This window comes from Podarcis gaigeae (genome assembly GCF_964106915.1).
Source record: "Podarcis gaigeae genome assembly, chromosome: 4".
Lineage (NCBI taxonomy): Eukaryota > Metazoa > Chordata > Lepidosauria > Squamata > Lacertidae > Podarcis > Podarcis gaigeae.
The window spans coordinates 70,693,564-70,712,957 of NC_139677.1; the positions used below are offsets into that span (position 1 = coordinate 70,693,564).

General features: G+C 38.5%; 1 protein-coding gene across 1 annotated transcript in view; it reads left to right on the forward strand.

Moving 5' to 3' along the window:
* Positions 1-18,346, forward strand: part of CIP2A (cellular inhibitor of PP2A) — a 29,415-nt gene extending 11,069 nt beyond the window's left edge. The window contains exons 8-21 of the mRNA XM_083736352.1: positions 885-960; positions 1,645-1,869; positions 3,097-3,256; positions 4,061-4,202; positions 6,326-6,425; positions 7,317-7,435; positions 7,596-7,788; positions 8,905-8,979; positions 9,072-9,182; positions 9,553-9,749; positions 12,032-12,145; positions 14,315-14,397; positions 15,269-15,408; positions 16,912-18,346. Coding sequence (XP_083592478.1) covers positions 885-960; positions 1,645-1,869; positions 3,097-3,256; positions 4,061-4,202; positions 6,326-6,425; positions 7,317-7,435; positions 7,596-7,788; positions 8,905-8,979; positions 9,072-9,182; positions 9,553-9,749; positions 12,032-12,145; positions 14,315-14,397; positions 15,269-15,408; positions 16,912-17,082 — 1,906 coding nt within the window. The 3' untranslated portion in view covers positions 17,083-18,346. The remainder of the gene's footprint in view (positions 1-884; positions 961-1,644; positions 1,870-3,096; positions 3,257-4,060; positions 4,203-6,325; positions 6,426-7,316; positions 7,436-7,595; positions 7,789-8,904; positions 8,980-9,071; positions 9,183-9,552; positions 9,750-12,031; positions 12,146-14,314; positions 14,398-15,268; positions 15,409-16,911) is intronic.
* Positions 18,347-19,394: the final 1,048 nt, after the last annotated feature.

Consider the following 19,394-nt stretch of genomic DNA (forward strand, 5'->3'; position numbering starts at 1 on the left):
CAAGAGGCAGGCTGTTATCACCTGCTAGATCTGAAATTTCACCATATTGGGATCAACAGAAAATGAAATTATGCTCCTTTTCTTATTTGCAGTCAGTTCCTATAATGCTGTAATCAACAGCAGGTCTCCAGCTGTATTCCAAGAGCAGCAGAATCTAATTTTCAGAATAGATATTTGAAACATGTATGGCTTTCTAAATGGAAAGCAAATAGGTCCTCAGTATTCATACAGGCATGTTTTGCTGAGAGAGAAGTTCCAATTGACTCCTCTCCCATAGTGTTTCTATTCAAGTGGTCCTTACCAGAGCATTGAAATTTTAAGAAGTGGTGTCTGCATTTGTTTGCTTCCCCCACCCCATTCCCCATCCCTTTTTCCTTTTGCATGACATCTTTCTGTTTGTAAGCCTGTAGGCAGGGAGACCTTGTTTTTATTGATCTTATGTAAGTCTTTGGCCAAGGAGCAAGATAAAAATGCTTAAATGACATCTGTGCATAGAACTGTCATATTTGCATTAGGTTTACGTCTTGCTTAATTAGAATTGCCTTAACAACATGTAAGAATTTGAACTTTATTTTATGTGCTGTGAATTAGACATTGGGATTGACACCCAGACTCAAAAGCACTTGTTTGATACTATTGATTTATAGCATTGATATACTGAGTTTGGGCTATTTTTACTCTTTTAGTTGGTGTATTAGCCCTTGTAGCCAGTCTTTCCTAGCACCACTTACTGTGACTCATTGACATTCTTCAATAGTTAAAGCTACAATATCTAAACTAAAAATGAATTATGAGCAATACTCAAGAAATCATCCTTTTGATTGTTGAGTAATGTTTCCAAAATGAAAAATGTATTTCAACATTTTTTTATTTTAACAATGTAGATATGAACATTTTACCTCCTGCGTCACTCAGGTATTGGGTCTCCTTCATGGAAGGGATTCTGATTCTTCAGCAAAGGTACTTTGCAGCTAAATATCTTTGTAGTGATACGCCTTAACAGAATCCAGATACTGAGCATTCTTACATCCATCCTTAGCTTTAAGTAAATGCCTTGAAATATGGTGAAACACACTAATGTTGATACCTACATATTTTGGGCAGCTAGGCTTGTATGGATCACGTTGTGCTTACTACTAGAGTAAGATTAAACTTTACTTACAAGTCAAGTAAGCCTCAACATTATAGGAATGAGTGTGTGTATTCAAATAAAACAGTTTGCAGATTGTGTAGAAAGTTACATCCTCGTGTGAGGAAAATGTGTGTGTTTGAACTGTAGCTGTGAGGTTTATGCTCTGTTCAGCTCCTTCATATTTTGTGAACACTATTTCCACCATGCTTTTGTATAAGATCTCCCTGGTACAGGCACTGACTGATTGTAGGTCTGTGGAAAACCACTAATTTTACATGCCCTGACATCTCCTTTTAAAGTATCCCTGAGGGCAGAAGCGAGAGAACTGTAAACATTTGGCATTTGCAGGCTGAATGGATCAGTGGTGTGTTTCCAGTGTAATACAGACTTGTATATGGGAGGTCAGATTTTTGGCAGGTCCTTTACAGCTGTAACATGGGTAAAACAAGGAGTTTATTTGTGTGTCGAAACTTTCCATTACTGTAATCTGAAAGATAGTCATTTCTGCTTAGGTGTTGGAGTTGCTACTTTCCTTCTGTTCGGTAACGGAACTCCGTCACATCTTGCGTCAGGCAATATTGGAGCCAAATAAGGCAAGCTGTGGGAGCACAAGACTTGCAACTCGATCTAAGCCTTCAGAGCCATCTGTCCTCTTAGTACATTGGTCAAACCAACCACTGGAAGCATCCGAAAACTGCTCAGCTCTTGCATTGGAGCTGTTCAGGGAGATATTTGAGGTACCGACTTCTTTTACAATTGGCTTCAAATTTCTTCTCAGCGAGCCAGTCCATTCAATGTGAATATAAGGCACTTGCTCCAGCCTCATAGCTGTGCCACACACATCCCAACAAGAAACAACTTGCTTCACTTTTAGCCTTGTCATTTGGTAATATCGTTAAGCCCTTAGCTAGTTTTGTTGCTGGTAACTGTATATGAAAATAGCAAATGAAGCCAATGCAAAAATAGTTATTATATTTTATAAACAATATCCCAAAAGATTCATATTTAACTTTTTTTAAAAAAAATACCTGTTGCATTTTGGCCACTCCCATTAGGTTATTGCTAGCTATTTGCATGTTTTTGCATGCATGGAAATTTGGGGTAAACTACCTCTATCTAGTGTTTGAGGGGCAGTCTTTACACCTGGTGTTCTGTAAGTATATTTGCCTCATCTTGGCTCAGCGTGTTTTCATGAGTAGCCAGGTTAGGACTCCTCTGCACCAGTCTAGTACCCAGATCACTTCCTTGATAATGAAGTGAAATCTGATGTTTCTCCCCACGGGGCGGAAAGGAACAGTATGGAAGAATTGTATTTAAAGGAAGAGGGAGAAGATGTACATGGATCCTCCAACCTTTCTTTTCTCTTGATCTTAAGCCTCTGCTTAACAAGGCTTAGGCATCTTGTAATAAAATGCCTGCCACTTATAGTTTTTGCAAGTTCTTAAGCTTACAGTATAAAGACCAACAGTAGTGCACTTGCCACTGCAAAATACTGTGCCGTATTTTTCGCTCTATAAGACGCACCAGACCATAAGACGCACCTAGTTTTTTGAGGAGGAAAACAAGAAAAAAAAAAATCCTGAATCTCAGAAGCCAGAACAGCAAGAGGGATCGCTGCTCAGCGAAAGCAGCAATCCCTCTTGCTGTTCTGGCTTCTGGGATAGCTGCGCAGTCTGCATTCGCTCCATAAGATGCACACACATTTCCCCATACTTTTTAGGAGGGAAAAAGTGAGTCTTATAGAGCAAAAAATACGGTAGTTAAGTTTCATCAGATTGGACTGGAATATGTTTCAGAATCTTATCTTCTGTGAGAAAAAAAAACACTAATCATGGGAATGTTTCATGGACCTTGAGATGAAGACTGAGTGGCTTTGGACTTAGAAAGCAGATTTGAGGAGGGGGTAGTATATATTATTTATCAGTTACCTGGGTACCAACAAGCATGTCATTCTTCTACTACAGGATGTTATTGATACAGGCTGCAGTGCTGCAGCTGAGCGCTTTGTGGATCTTCTTCTTCCTGTTCTCCTTGACCATATTCATTTGCCGGATCATGTCTTAGAAGACCTGGTGGCAAAGAAGAAGTGTGAAAGAATGATCGGGGCTGTTGATATCTTGAGAAATATCCTTGATCCACGTTCTTTTTTTATTATCATGAGTTTACCATGAAACTATACTCAGTAGTCTGTAAAATAGATGAAATGCATTTGATTTAAATAATACTTTAAACCCAAAACTTTGGATAAACAGGCAAACTATAGAAAAGGTTGCTCTTAAAATGGTTCAGGATAAAATATATAAAATATGGTGTCTATGCATTATATTTTGTAACTGGAATACAATGTAACGGTTAAAAGGGACTTTAGAAAGGTTTGAACAGTGTTTGTTAAAGACTGCTTTACAGCTTACACAACAGATTCATTTTCTGCACAAAGCTAGCATTTGTCATGACAAACATAAGTGAGAAGAGTCATGTGTCTAAATATGTGAAGGGACTGTTCGGAAATCAAACAGTTAGACTTCTTGAATATGTATTCTCTGAGTTTCCGCATTTTCCTTTCATGCATTGGGTTTTTATTATAGGAAATGTACATCCAGAAAAGTATGGACCAAAAAGTGCCCTGAATTTCATGTGTGCATTAATGATTATATGATCAGAGTTTTTCTGGCACTTAGACAGAAATCAAGATCAATTAGACTAGCTTAGAGCTGCAAATTTCTGTTTGGCTTATTTATTTATTTTTAAATACATATAGTTACCCAGTCTCTAAATTGCTGAAAAGTAATTAAGGAATAGCATCAGCCCTTACGAACACTACTTGGAGACTCCTAGTAAAGTACAAATGTTCTCCTGCTAAATATTTCTTTCTGTTAAAAAAAAATAAATCTTCTTTCATTAGTCAGATTTATCCTTAACAGAACTTACCGCTTTGTGCAGATGATACGCTAAAAATGCATGTTACTAAGGCTCTAACAGCTAACAAATGTACATCTTTAATTGAATACCACTTTACATGCAGTGGGATTGACTTCGGCTTTGGGACAAAGGTAATGGACTCTGAACTGAGGTAAGCCCCTTTTGTTTAAAAACCCCTGGACCAATCCCTTAGGTTCAGTCTTCTTAAGGATACACTTACAATATCTTTCTTTAGGGGAAAAATAGCCCAAACATATAGATTTTGTTCATTTACAACACCAAGCCACATGTAAGCTACAACAAGCTTGAGCAAAGCCTCAGGTTCATGCACTTCACCTCCCCTTTTGCCCCTCCTTCGGTCAAGTTCTGCAACTTTTAGTTTCACTTACTGCAAATCTTGACTGCTCATGTCCTACAATCAGCAGTCCATGTTTTAAAACAAACTGTAATCAGTTTCAAAAGGAACCAGTTTCAAACCCTGGGTTATGTTGCTGGCTTTTAAAAACCACTAATTTAGTAAAATACAACCAGCCAGGATCCAATGAAAATAAAAGTAAACACTGCAGAAGGCCTGGCTGCATGAGAGGGGAAGTGAGCATGGCCAGTGGCTTAACACTGACTGTTGTTGTTGAGCCCTAGCAGCTGGCAAGATATCCTTGAAATTGGCCTTCATTTTAATTACAATATTCTGAAGTTTCTGTTTATATGGATATGCATTTGAAAGGAATAAAGGTGTTGTGTTCAAGTTTTCCATTTATACATAATTTTAAACAGGCAAATAGGGTGGGGTGGGGGAAGGTTATAAGCATCATCACAGTAATACTGTGTCACAGCAGGCCTCTTTCAATTAAGAAAAGAACTCCAAGACATCTTGGTATGCAAGGCAGATTGACTATTACATATGCAATGTTTGATTTAACCTCCAAGGGCAAAAGCTATGTAAATGAAAGACCCAGTGTCAGAGCAAAGAGCAGTGTAAGATATAAATAGCTGGTTCAAAGTTTCTTCACAAAAGGAAATCTGTTTATTACTTTTTTGGTTTTTTTGCATTTCAGTTTTAAAAAACCAAAGTAGTTTTATTTAAAAAAAAATTGTTACAAAATTGTACACACACAAATCATAAAGCATGACATGACTAAGAAAAAATGGGTCACGGCAGGGTAGGGGAGATATGAAACATTATTTTACAGTACATAATAATGAGGTGATAACAGTAAACTAGTGAAATGAACTTGGAGAACACAGAGTAATAGGAGTGAGCTAATGAGAACTGCTTGCTTATCTATGCCATATTGCAAAATACGTTGTGAGTATTTCTTGTCTCTGTGTTGTTTCATTTGTATGCAATAAGCCCACAGTTTACGCGGGGATTACCTTCCAGCAATCCTGCCTAAAGCCAAAATCTCATATAGTCAAAACACATTGGGTTCAGTGGCAGGTGGGATTGCCAGAGCCTTTTTCCTGGATGCCCACCCCCTTTATATTTTTTTGCCAAGCACATAAAGCTGAATGTGCCTGAGTTAAATGTAAGTTGCGGGCTTACTGTATTTAATAAAATCACACAATACAGTATAGAAATAATCTTGTGTTTTTTTCTCTCTCCTTTTGGCACCATGAATTTTTGCAACAGCTTGCCCATTATGGCTGTTTGCCAGACTATATTATACCAGTGATCAATATTCATTAATTGCAAGGATTCCCAAGTTCTGGCTATAACTCTTCTAGCTGCTGTTAATAAATTTGTTCTTAATTCCTTGCTTCTTACTTGGTCCATATCTGAAGTATATAAATTAAGTAAGGTTTTATTGGGATTGAGCTGTAATCTGAGATATCTCTTTTGAAACTTCCTTCTAAAATTGTTCTATTTGTGAACATTCCCACCACATATGTTAGTATGTACCTATAATTTGGCATCCTCTCCAACATAACAGAGAACGATTGGATCCTTTTATTGGATGACATCAATTCTGCCATATGGCTAAGTTGGCTTGCTTCATAGGTGGTTTTAATAATTCTATTTTTTTGATTTGTCAGGTGGGCAGAACTCTGCAGTGTAGCCAATCATGGTGGGGCTCACTGTCAGTGTTGATCAATGAGCCCCACTTGCAAATAAATAATCTGAAGCTCTTAAAGCTTCTAATTGTTCCTTTGAAGACATGTCCTTATCTACCCCATATCAGATGTCAGGTTTGGGGTAGATGGCTGCAGTGTGCTAATCATTGCTGGAATTTATGGTGTACAGTAACTTTTCTTTTAATTATCACCTTTTTTCAGCAAGCTTGCTGCTGATGTAATCTTAAAAACACTGGATCTTATGAGCAAGCTTAAGCAGCTGGTTTCTAACATGGAAGTCAACTTTTACAAAGTTCTTCAGGTAAGGTTTATTTGATCATTTAAATGCCTGTTAAGATAGACAGTGTACATGATTATGTCCATTCTGTGGTAGTGACTAACAGTATCCACAGACAACATACTAGCTGCCCTACTTCAAATAATTACCTTTTCCATCATAGCCAGACTGCAATTTACTCATACCTTTTTAAGAAGTGCATGGCAGTGTTTTGAATCCAAAGCTGCCTTGTATGCATAGAAATGGCCTCTACCTCCAAACTCTCCCAATTCCCTGCTTTCTTCTGTCCTGTTCTAAAGGATCACTTAACCTTTAGGAGCTTTTGTGGGTACAAGAGGGGAGGGGCCAGGAAAGCCCCACTGTATAAGTGGAGTTTTGCTCACACTTCCCTTGATTCAACATAATTGTTCCAATTTAATTTTAGTGCAGTTTCATTTTTAGAAGAGTATTGCCTATAGCACTGGGTATGCTTTTATTCATTCATTCATTCATTCATTCATTCATTCATTCAATCCATAGATCTCAGGGCAGTTTACAACATAAAAATACAAGATACAAACACAAGATAAAACCAAGGACAAAAAAATCCCACAAACCAATAACCCCTGCCACAGAAACATTTTAAAGGGTCTAGGGTGTTAATCATCCAAAGGCCTGGCTGCAGAGTGTAGTTGTACAGTGGCAGCATTTGAGATCTTCCAACAGAATTTAGCAGATCTGATTACTTTCCACATCTTCTGCTTCAACTTAAAATATCCCAAAGGAGGCATTAAAGGTTGAATGAAAGAATCCTTCATTAAGAATGCAACGTATAAAGTGAACGTGTTTATCACTTGTTTTTCCTTCTTGTGTAATATATTTGTCTAGCTGCTTAAAATAATTGCTTATCTGCACTCACAAGTGGTTTGTGTCTAGGACCAACGTTTGGTTACACCTCTGGCTTTTGCTTTAACATCAGACCACAGAGAGCAAGTGCAGGCAGGACTTAGAATTCTGTTTGAAGCAGCACCATTGCCAGATTTTCCTGCCATAGAGTGAGTTTCTTATTCTTCATATTTTTAAAAATTGTCTTGTGTTACAAGTTTACTCTGGGCTTTTGTTGTCAGTTCTTGATCTTGCTTCATTAAAAAGCTGTTTATATTTTATTTGCAATTCCTTCCTGCTGATTTAATCTTATATGTGTTTTTCATATAGGCTTGGTGAAAGTATTGCGGCCAATAACTCTTACAGACAACAGGAAGCAGAGCACGCATCTAAAAGGAACCACATACAAGCATCCATTACCTGTGTTAACCCAATGAAATGTTCTGCTGCTTGCGCTCCAAATGACGATGTTGCAACTTTCAACATTCAGGACCTGATACAGAAACTCCAGTCTAGCCTGGAGGTTAATGTCTTTAAGATACAGCTTTGGAATAAAAGCAGCTTTGTCCTGGCATATGTAAAATGCAAAGCAGTCTGCTCCAATGGGATTTTTCAGGCTTCTGAAGTCTGACTAGTTTCTATAGAAAGCTTTGCACAAAGGCATGATAGAGACAGTGCAAGCCCAAACTGTTACAAAGTAGTAGGTTCCATATGGGATCTGAACCAACAATGACCAGGGATTAGGCCAAGCTCCACTGAACTCAAGAAAGCCTATTGGCAAGTAGATTAAGTACATAATGTCTAACAGGACACTTCTGAACAGAAGCGTTCTAGATAGAGTAACTTGAAATGAATGTGCTTTCTGTAGCAGCCATCAGTATGTCACAAACTAAAAATTTAATTCTGTGGTCGGTATTCACCTAATGAGTCCCAGCAGCAGAAGCCCTGCACAAAGACTTTGACTTTCGCAACAGGGCTCCCCCCCTCCCCCAAATTGGGGCATTAGGAGAACACCTGGAACAATTCAGAGGGGGAGGAGAGGAATTTTTTTCCATTAGGCAAGCTGAATTGCTTGCACAAAGCAAATGTTCATCATAGTGTGACGCTGAATTCTACCATAATTTTGTTTGAAGTGTAAATTGCTTAAGATCATGGAGAATTAATTGAATGAAATGTCAGTATATTTATATTCTGTTCAGTCAAAAGTTTATTGTAGTAACCAAAGGCCATAACAATCCCAACCACCACAATTTGCCACACTGAAAATTATAGCATACGGTATGCAATAATTACATAAAATAAGTGATCAATGATTTGAAGAAAGGCAGTCAGAATTTATTTTTAAAAGTCTGTTAGCTTATACCTAGCTTAACTTCTGTTAGACCTCTGAATCTCCCGTACGACTTACTGCAATACTGTCTAGCCCTCTCTCTTGCAGCCAGAGCATAAAGCACAAATATATTTATATGGATTCTATATAAATCCTTTAACAATTTATATTACTGTTTTGTTAATACAGGAATGATAACCAGTGTTATATGCCAATATAGTAGTCATTTTTTGTTGCTTTTGTTGAGCTTTTCATTTGTCCAAGTAGGAAAGATTCTGTCATAGCTTATGCTATTAACATCTTCCACAGGTGAAAGAATCAGCCACTGATGTAAGGGTGTCTGACATAATGGATGTGTATGAGCAGAAACTGTCTGCATTAGCAGTGAGTACATGTTTAATATGCACAATTTTTCATCTGATTGCTTTGTCCATACCTGTATTTCAATTTACGTATGCTTCTGGTTTTTCTTTTAGTCCAAAGAAACTAGGTTGCAAGACCTTTTGGAAGCAAAGGCTTTAGCACTTGCTCAAGCTGATAGACTTATTGCCCAGTACCGTTGCCAGAGAGCTCAAGCTGAGTCAGAGGTATGTAAAACAAACATTTGCACAAGAATTAATTTGCTGTCTTCTCATAGCTACCACTGCAAGCTTGTTGTACATCAGCATGCCTTATTTTTGAAAACTAGGTTATACTTACTTGTGGGGTGGGGGTGGAATCAATACTGATATTAAATTTTTGCATAACTGCAATCCTTCTGCAGTCCACAATACATGATGTTTCTAAATCCTTAAAATTTTAACATTTATCCAGTTTAAGAATAGATTGGTGCCCTTCGGAAGTTACTGATGGAATATAGACTTCTCATTGACCAGATAGTGTTCCTTAAGTGAGCTATGGAATGGAGCAGCAAACATAAACCACTAGTGAAATACATTCTCCTTGTCTTTCCAAAAGGCTAGAACACTTGCTTCGATGTTGAAGGAAACTGAACGAAAAAATGAAGAACTTGAGTCATTGTTGAAAGCACAGCAAGTAGAATCTGAACGGGCACAGAGTGATATTGAACAACTCTTTGAACACAATAGGAAGCTACAGACAATAGCAGAGGAACATGAGATACTGAAAAGATCTTCCATTGACCTTCTTCAAAAGTAAGATGTTAAGCTACCTTGAAAAATGAGTGAAGAAATGAGTCTTTGAAGCAAAACAACAAAACCCCCACAACCTTATGTACTTGATGATTATACAAATATGCACATTTTCCAAAATTGATATTTGTGAGGCTTGCAAAAGTTGTAGTGGTTGTTGCAGGGATGGAGGTGGGCATCTGGTAGATGCCAAACCAAAACCACAGTATCCAACAGTAGGAATTCAGGGCATGGGTTTCAGATCACACAACATGAGATCAAGTCTGGTGCACAGTCAGTCTTTGGGGGAGGGGACACTTTCCCTTTAGGTAAGGGGCTTGGTGTTTATAACCACTTCTTATTCTAGAAACAGCAGGTAATGCCTATGAGCCATGACCTGTGGTTTTGAGAATTTAGGCCTTAGTTGTAAGACGTGAATGTGATTTTTGATGTAAGACTTCACACGTATGGATAGACGTTTGTCTCATAAAATTAGATTATTCAGATTGATCTATATATTCAGGGCATCTTGCAGAATTAGGTGGCAACAGTTGATCTCGGCTAGGACTTATTTTGGTAATTCCTGTCCTTGCTTGCAACTGTCTCATAGGGAACTATGATGAAATGGAGCCACCGAGAAACAAGAGAGAGGTATCAGCATAGAAGCATCGGGGGGGGGGGGGGTACTAGGAAGGTGCAAATTCTCCACACCAAACAGCCCAGGAAGGCTAAATTTTCCCAGCAGTGTCTGAATGCAAAGTGTCAGTTTGAGAATGGAAATGGAAAATTTGAGGTGTGGGATGAAATATCCAGGCTGCCCAGAGCACAGGAAAAAGAGCACTTCTATTAGAAGGTGAGACATCTTCTTGCAGCTTTCACCTCTATAGAACTGGCATCTCAAATTAGGTTCTGCAGTCTTTAGCCCTCTTCAGATATGTAGAGGCCTAGGGACATGGATTCCAGCTCTGCTTCTCCACTGCTGACCTTCAAACAAATGTTGGAGTGGAGGGTGAAATGAGGTGCACATGGAGATGTTGAAGGTGGGGCTGGCATACATATATATATCTGACTCCTACACATTTTTTGTCCTTGGCTGGTCAGGCTGAACACCTGAACAGGACTTGTCAAAAGCAGGTTTGTGTGTTGACACTTGGGCAGAAAATAAGCTAGTCCTTGGTGATGAATTTGAAATTAATTTCACTGGGGACAAATGTAAGGTTAGGCAGGAATATGTAAGCAACGAGAATCAGATGCACAAGTAAAGGATGGGGGAGGGGGGAACACCTGGCTTGACAGCAGCACATAAAGGATCTAGGGGTTAGCAGACCACAGGCTTAACACGTGTCAACAGTGTGATACAGCAGCAAAAAGCCTATGACAATTCTATGACAGAAGTAGAGTGTCCCGATCAAAGGAATAATAGTACTACTCTATTCTGCTTTGGTCAGACCCTATCTGGAGTACTGTGTCCACTTCTGGGCACCATACTTTAAAAGGGACATTGGCAAGCTGAAACCTGTGCAAAAGAGGGTGCCCACAATGATCAAGAGTCTGGAAACCAAGCCTTAAGAGGGACAGTTAAGGGAGTTGGGCATGTTTAGCCTGGAGAAGCGAAACTGAGAGGTGATATGATAGTCATCTTCAAATATCTGAAGGGCTGTCACACGGAGGATAGAGCAAGTTTGCTTTCTGCTGCTCCAGAGGGTGGGATCTGAACCAATGCTTTCAAGTTGCCAGAAATGAGATTCTCACTGAACATTAATAAGAACTTTCCTTCACTGAAGGCTTTTAATCAGAGGTTGGTTGGATGGCCATCTGTACGGGGTTCTTTAGCTGTGTATTACAATTACATGTTTTAAATTTGTTGTTAGCCTCCCTGAGCCCAGTTTTCTGAACTGGGAAGGGCGGGGTATAAATAAAAATATATTCTTATTCTTGCATTGCAGAGGGTTCAACTAGATGACCCTTCCAACTCTACAATTCTATGACTTTTTCCTACTGTGCAAGGTTTCTTATTGCTATATATACATGGAAAATTAGCAGTAGTTCCTAGGCCATGAATTGCCTTTTAGCATAACCGCGAAAAGAAGTCCTGATCACAGATTTCAAATGTTTGAAATCTGTGATCATGATTCAGTATAACCTCCTCTTTTAAGGCTTATACTGAAAGCTGCACAGCTGTCAACACACCTGTTAGCAAATCCAGTAATTTTGAAAGTAGGGACTTTGGCACATGTTACTAGAACACATTTAGGAAAAGCTCTGCAAATTAATTATGTTTAATAATAATATTTTCTTTTTTTTAGGCATGAAACCATTGAAAAACAATATAACGACCTGCAGCTAATGTGTAATTCTCTGAACAAACAACTTGAGACCATTAAAAGGCAGAATGAATCTCTCAAGCAACAGAACGACAAGTAAGTTCAGTTCTTACCTTAAGTTAAAAGGATGCTATGTTTCAGTGAAAACCTTCATTTTTAATCAAACCTGCTTCAAGTGGGGTTGTTTTTTAACATACTTGGAAATATTCTGAAGTGTATTATGATTTGTTTGCAGTTTTTCAAAGGGTTTGTATACTGCCTTTCCATGCACAGAACAATCATGAAGATGATAATCAAGCAGGTTCATATATTTGTGTAGTAAAAGTGAAACTATTGTTTATGGCTTTTGTGGGTTTGGGGGTTTTTTTTTTATTTAATTAAGCTTAATCTCTGGTGTAATTCGTTGCAGATCACTTTGAATCTGTGTCAACTGCACAACTTGAAGTTGTTTGACACTTCTGACCAAGACTTTCAACTTCTCACTTCACCCATTTCCCACATTCACAAAAGCTTTCAAAACTGTGGAAGGGCAAGAATGTTTCATTTTCCTTCTGACTATATTTATATATGAATAGTAAAAATTAATACAGCTCTTCCAACAAACTCAACAATGCAAGATAGTCCAGTTAGTTGCCTTTAGAACTACATAAAATAAAATGATTTGGCTCCTGAGTACTGCGAACTGAAGGAAACTTGCAAACTGGGACATTCCTGTCAGCTCCTTGTCACCACCTTCTAAAGTCTTTCTGGGGGCCCCTCCTGAACAGCGTGAAATGGAGTATTGGGGTGGGGGGGAAGGGAGATGGTTGAGCGTGGTTCACCATGGAAAGCTAGCATACAAACAAAACTGTTGATGATGGTTTGGGTCTACTTCAGCATTAGAGATACAATTATGCTGGAAATCAGAATAGTGCATTGCAGACATCCCCCCACTCGTTTGCTACCGTGTATATGCGTGGCAGTGGGAAAAAGTTAAAAGAATTAAATTCAAGCCCAGAAATGGCTGGAGACAGTTGGAAAGTCCTTGTGGCTTTCAAGGAGACCCTTCTGTGAGCGTGGAGAAGAGACTGGAGGCATAGCTGTTGCATGCAGCAGCAGCTTTCTCACATGTCTTCCAGCCAGTCCCAGAGCTTCGATTTCAGTTGTGGATATTCTTGGTACTGTACAGTGGTACCTCGGGTTAAGAACTTAATTCGTTTTGGAGGTCCGTTCTTAACCTGAAGCACCACTTTAGCTAATGGGGCCTCCTGCTGTCGCTGCGCTGCCGCTGCACAATTTCTGTTCTCATCCTGAAGCAAAGTTCTTAACCCGAAATACTATTTCTGGGTTAGCGGAGTCTGTAACCTGAAGCGTCTGTAACCCGAGGTACCACTGTATTTTTTTTATTTTGGGAGAGTAGTATTTTGGAGAGAAAGCGGCTGAGAAGGCATTTAGAGGGTACTTCCTTACTTATGTGATTTTCACTTATGCACATTGGTCACTCGAACGTAAACCCCGGAACGTAACCCACTTTGGGAATTATGTGTAAGAGTTTCGTAAAGAGGCTGCAGGGTGAAAATCAGGTATACCTTCACCTCTCCATTCTAAGGCAGCAAATTCACATTGTTTCATCTCTCTATCTGATAAATTATATATATTTCCTGGCTCCTGTCCAAACAAATGAGAATTGAAACCATGTGTTCATATAGGTATCTCAGAATTAGACTCATTTAACATTTTCTTAAATGATTATTGGGTGGGAAATGCCAGTTGACGTTCATGGTGGTGATGGGTAGGAGAATGCTTTGTTCTTGTTTTCAGTTAAATAGAGAGATAAGATCTGTGGTTATCTTGTGTGAGTTTCAAATACATAGTGTTTGAATGTTAAGTAACATATATATTAAAAAACCAATCTACAGGGATGTCGTAAGTACAATTAAATTAAAAATAATATCTTCCCTGTTTTCACATAGGAAGTTCTAATGCTCGGTAGGTTGTTTGCAAATGTCTGTAGTGGGTGTTTTGTTTTGTTTTTTGTACTTTGCTTTATTTATGTCCCTTTTCTGCAATTGACAATATGGAGGAATACTATTTGGCTTACAATAGATACGGAAATAATGAAATGCAGGAAGAAATAAAGTTGAAAAATTCATTTGACTTTCTTAGCTAATCACACTGAATGATAGGCAAATGTTGCTGTAATATGACGCTAATGATAAGGGGAGCGATTTTCTCATGTTTCTTCCATTGGAAGATCTTTAATGTTTGTATCCTTCAATTTTTCAGAACTGTCAGTCAGTTGCTAGAAACAGAAGAGCATAGAAAAGAATTGCACAAACATTTGCAAGAGAAAGATGGGAAAATATCAAGTAAGTTAGTTCTGACTTCTATATTAGCTTCATCAGGAGTCTGGCTTTATAGAGAAAACCTGGAACATGTTTTTCTCCAGCTATGCTACATTTGAACCATCTTTAAATACACAGACCTACCTCTTATTTCAATAGATTGGGTGATCCTATCATTTTTGCTTTGGAGTTTGCAATTACAGCTCTGTAGCACTATGATACTATTACTTTACCCAGTTTCCTTTGCTCGCTCTGGGATTTGCTGATGTTTGAAGAACAGCATGTTCTCTCATTTAGACCCAAATTCAAACTCTCAAAATAAACCACCAAATATGCAAGTGTAGCATGCCTCTAATGTCTCATGGGTATTTTCTGCTGCTACTTAGGGAAACTCCCATTAATCATCACAGTCACCTTATTGGTGCACAGTCACAAGCACAGGTTTGTACAGATATCACAACTACTTTCTTCATTTGGCCTGAGAACAGTATGTCCCTGCTCGCAGTCTACGAAACAGCAGTAACCATTGTGGTTGTTTACTGGTCATAAGGTGGTCATGTTGTAGCTACAGTAACCTGTTAGATGCAAGCAGCTTCTATTATGTGTTCAGAGTAAATTATGTTTGTTTAAAAAAGCACAGGTGACACGTTTTTGTTTTTTTTTAAAGCTAAATACAATGGGGAAAAGCTCTGTGTTACCCCTTTGAACTCATTTGTCTCAACTGAAAGATGTATATCTGCGTAGGCAGGCAATCACTTAACTCTGGAGCACAAACTATTAGCATTTGCTCAGTAGGTGGCACTGTGGTGTAACTCTTTCAGTGGTCGCTTTAGAGAAGTTTTGTAAATTGGCAAAATAAAACCCAAACTTCTTTCTTTCACAAATTCTTCAAAAGGTTTGCAACAGAAGGTAAAGATTCAGGAAGAAAAACTTAAAGCCAGGCAGAAGGAAAAATCAGATATGGAGGAGACTGTAGACATCCTTAGAAAGGAACTGAGTAAAACGGAACAGGCAAGAAAAGAATTGAGCATTAAGGTAAGCTTTCTGCTGTAGTTTGTCATTTTAGAAAAATAAGAATGGTATCAAGGAATTAGTTACTACAGTTGCAAATAAATATTTGAGTAGGTGGTGGCTGCAATGCTGTTTTTGTTTACCTAGGAGTAAACCTCATTGAACTCAATAAGACGAGCTTCTGCATAGTCATATGTAGGATGGGAAGGATTGAGGTGTTGGGAAACTGGTGGTTCAGAAGTTGTGGATTACTATTCCCATTATCCTGACCTTTAGCTATGCTGGTTGAGGCTGATGGGAAATGCATTTTATCATTGACCCTTCTGTGTGGAGCAATGGTGTTTCCAATTCTGAACCCATAGTTTAAAGATAATAAAGCCTTACTATTCTCATATTGGGACGCGGGTGGCGCTGTGGGTAAAACCTCAGTGCCTAGGACTTGCCAATCGTCAGGTCGGCGGTTCGAATCCCCGCGGCGGGGTGCGCTCCCGTTGCTCGGTCCCAGCGCCTGCCAACCTAGCAGTTCGAAAGCACCCCCGGGTGCAAGTAGATAAATTGGGACCGCTTACTAGCGGGAAGGTAAACGGCGTTTCCGTGTGCTGCACTGGCTCACCAGATGCAGCTTGTCACGCTGGCCACGTGACCCGGAAGTGTCTTTGGACAGCGCTGGCCCCCGGCCTCTTAAGTTAGATGGGCGCACAACCCTAGAGTCAGATATGACTGGCCCATGCGAGCAGGGGTATCTTTACCTTTACCTTTATTCTCATAGTGGGGAGGGACAGTAATACAGCCTTATAGTTTATCATATTCTAGTAAATCTTCCTCAACTTGCTGGCCAATGAATCGCCAAAACCTTCTGTCTCGCAAATTGTGTTCCCTGCTATGTACATTCTGTCCCTCTCCTACTAAGTCCACTGCATCCTCTGCTTTCTGAATTCTTCCTTTCCTGTTCATGGCATTGTACACCCTTGTGTATCCCCTTTTGTAATCTCTCTTTGTGATCCACTGACAGATAGATATGCACACCTTCTTGTCAGCATCTTCTGACAGTCACTTTTGTCACTAGTTCTGGTCACATGAGGCACGTCTCGTGTCCTCCAGCTTTTCCCTCATCTCATGTGTGGAATCTGCTGAGTATGGTGATTTTTCTGACCAGCAATTTATTGTTTGCCCTGGACTTGCAACCACCAGCTGTGCTACCAGACTCTTTCAGAAGCATCACACTGTTCTCTCTGCACTATGATTCATAAATTATTTCTTACTTCCATCGTGCAACAGTCTCTAGGGCAGTTGTTACCCCAAAATATAATTAGCATGAATTATGGTTTCCAAAACCTCATCTCAAAGCTTGGTTTGATTCCAGTTTTCTGTCCAGTCATAACCGATGGATTGTCCATTTAGATACCAAACCAATAAAGTTTCCTTAACTGTTCTTTGTTGTGATGTATGTATTCACCCAATTTACTAGATGGCAAATATGTATTTTGGAGAAATATGATTGAATAGTATCTTACTATATGACTTTAGGCATCTTCCTTGGAAGTTCAGAAGTCACAGCTGGAAGGACGACTGGAAGAAAAGGAAGCTTTAGTCAAAGTCCAGCAGGAAGAGCTGAACAAACATTCTCATATGATAGCAATGATACATAGCTTAAGTGGTGGCAAACTAAATGCAGAGGCTGTGAATCTCAGTTTATAGAATTTGGTTATCTGGTGCTGCGTTTCACAGGCCAACCAAAACTTAATGCAAGCCTCAAGTATTGTTACATATAGAAAAAAGAAAAAAACTTCTTACTGGATGCAAGCTAACTTCTGCTCATGTTGACACTAATGTCCGCATAGCAATCAGCTGCTGTTTCCTGATTTTGAAATAAATTATTTGAGATAATTTTGATACACATACTGTCACTGATAGTAAGAGTTGGGTTAGGGTAGATGATGTTGCACTTTTAGGCAAATTTCCAAGTATGAATTTTCGTCTGTTTTAAAACCCGTGTGTATAAAACCTAATTGACTAACATACACACCCAGAGATTAGAAGGAAAATGTATAAAACCTTGAAAGTATACCATGATTTAGGTGTTTAAAGTAATGCATAGATTTTAAATTACTACAATGTATTAAATGAATTGTGGAAACAGAAATGTCCTAGCCCTGTTAGCATGTGACTGCAAAATTCTGGACTATTAATTTATAGTTTCTAGGAATTAGTAAATATGTGAGTATATATATTAAGCTTTGTTTTATTTTCCAGTGTTAAATGTTATTTAGTTCCACTCACTTTCAATTCTTTAGATTTCTGAAAATATTTGTCATTTTTATCTAGAGATCACGCTTGGTTGCTATTAACTTTTCTTCATATAATTCCTCTCTACACTTCGGAATATTTATATAGCTATATTTTGCTACATTTAGAAAAAGTTTCTATATTTTCAAGCACTGCCTGAATATTTTTAAATATAGCCATATTTTGCTACATTTAGAAAAAGAATTTACATTTTCAAGCACTGCCTGAGTATTTTAAAAGTAATTAACTTTAATGGGAATACAGTATACATTTTATATTTAACTTAGGATGTGAAGGCACAGGCATGTATTTTTCTAAAATATACTACATTGTATGTCCCTTATGTATTTTAATAAAAGAACCAATGATATTCGGAGACATTTAAATTATGAAACTCCATTTGTACTAATGCCACTTAAAGTACAGTGATAGTTAGCCAAAAATGTCAGCAAATACATTTAAACTTTAAGCTCCTGTGTATTAATCTTCCACTTAACCATGTAGCCTTAATGTCATCAGTTGCATTTCCAAAAACTGCTTCTATTATCTTCATCTCCATAGTGGCTTTTGTCATTTTAATAAAATATTTATTATAGGCTTATATTTGTCCTTTTGTAATATTGTTTTAAATGTTGTGTTTTGTCTCTGGGAAGGGAAATAAAAAAAAATATTTGGATTCTTGTGTTTGTGTGTGTTTAATATATAATTTAAAGCACAAATGTTTTGTTTACACAGACATGATTGGATGATATGAAATTATCGCCTCACTTTCTCTTAAGCTACACTTGTTATGTGCTGATGATAAAATAAGCTTCCTTTTTTAAAGAATAAGAGCAGCTGTTCTCTATGATCATTGAGGCACTTCTCACAAGAAGCATTTGAGGTGATAAATCTGTCTCTGGACTGTACTTTAGACGGGTGAGAGCATACATGATATCTTCCACTAATAAAGGAGTTCCCTGAGCACTCCTGCAAATCTTTTCGATGTACAAATCTGTACATGGAAAACTGAATGTCTAGGGGGAAAGGTTCTAGCCTAGCTATTTCCCTGACCAAAATTCAGCCATGAGTTCTCATGCAGTTTCATAGGAATTGATTTACTTCTTCATAGGCTGTTTGGGAGAATAAGCATGAGAGAGATCAGAAACAGGTTTAAACAATTTTGCATTTGGAGAAACGTAGATTATTTTGCAGGAAATAGAACTACAGAATTTGTGTGAATATATATTTCTGGGGGAGAATAAGAAGAGGCCAACACCCGGCAATCATAACTTGATTTTAAAGTAAATATTTATTTTGTTCCAAAGTCACAAAATTTGCAGTTGAGCAGAGCTTTTTAAAAGTTGCTTTCTCAGTTTCAATTCCAATAATCAGTAGAGGGGTTCACAAGTGAAAAATAATTTGTGAGTGAAATACATTTATAGTTCATCGGTACAAATTTGGCATAATCCAAATAAGTCTCATGGTCTAATTGTTGGAGTAGGACAGGGGTGCCAACTTGGATCTGGGGGGCAGGTAAGCCCCTCCCTGCGTAATCGATCATAAGATGTGGAGCGTGCACACCATTTGAATGGCATTGCCCATGAACTTTGTGGGGGGGGGGGTAGCCTCCTCAAATATTTTATTGGGGGAACGAAGGGGTCTCAGCCCATAATGAGTTGGCTCCTATGGACAAGGACTTGGAATACCAGGATTCAAATCCTCACTTCGCCATGCAGCTCACT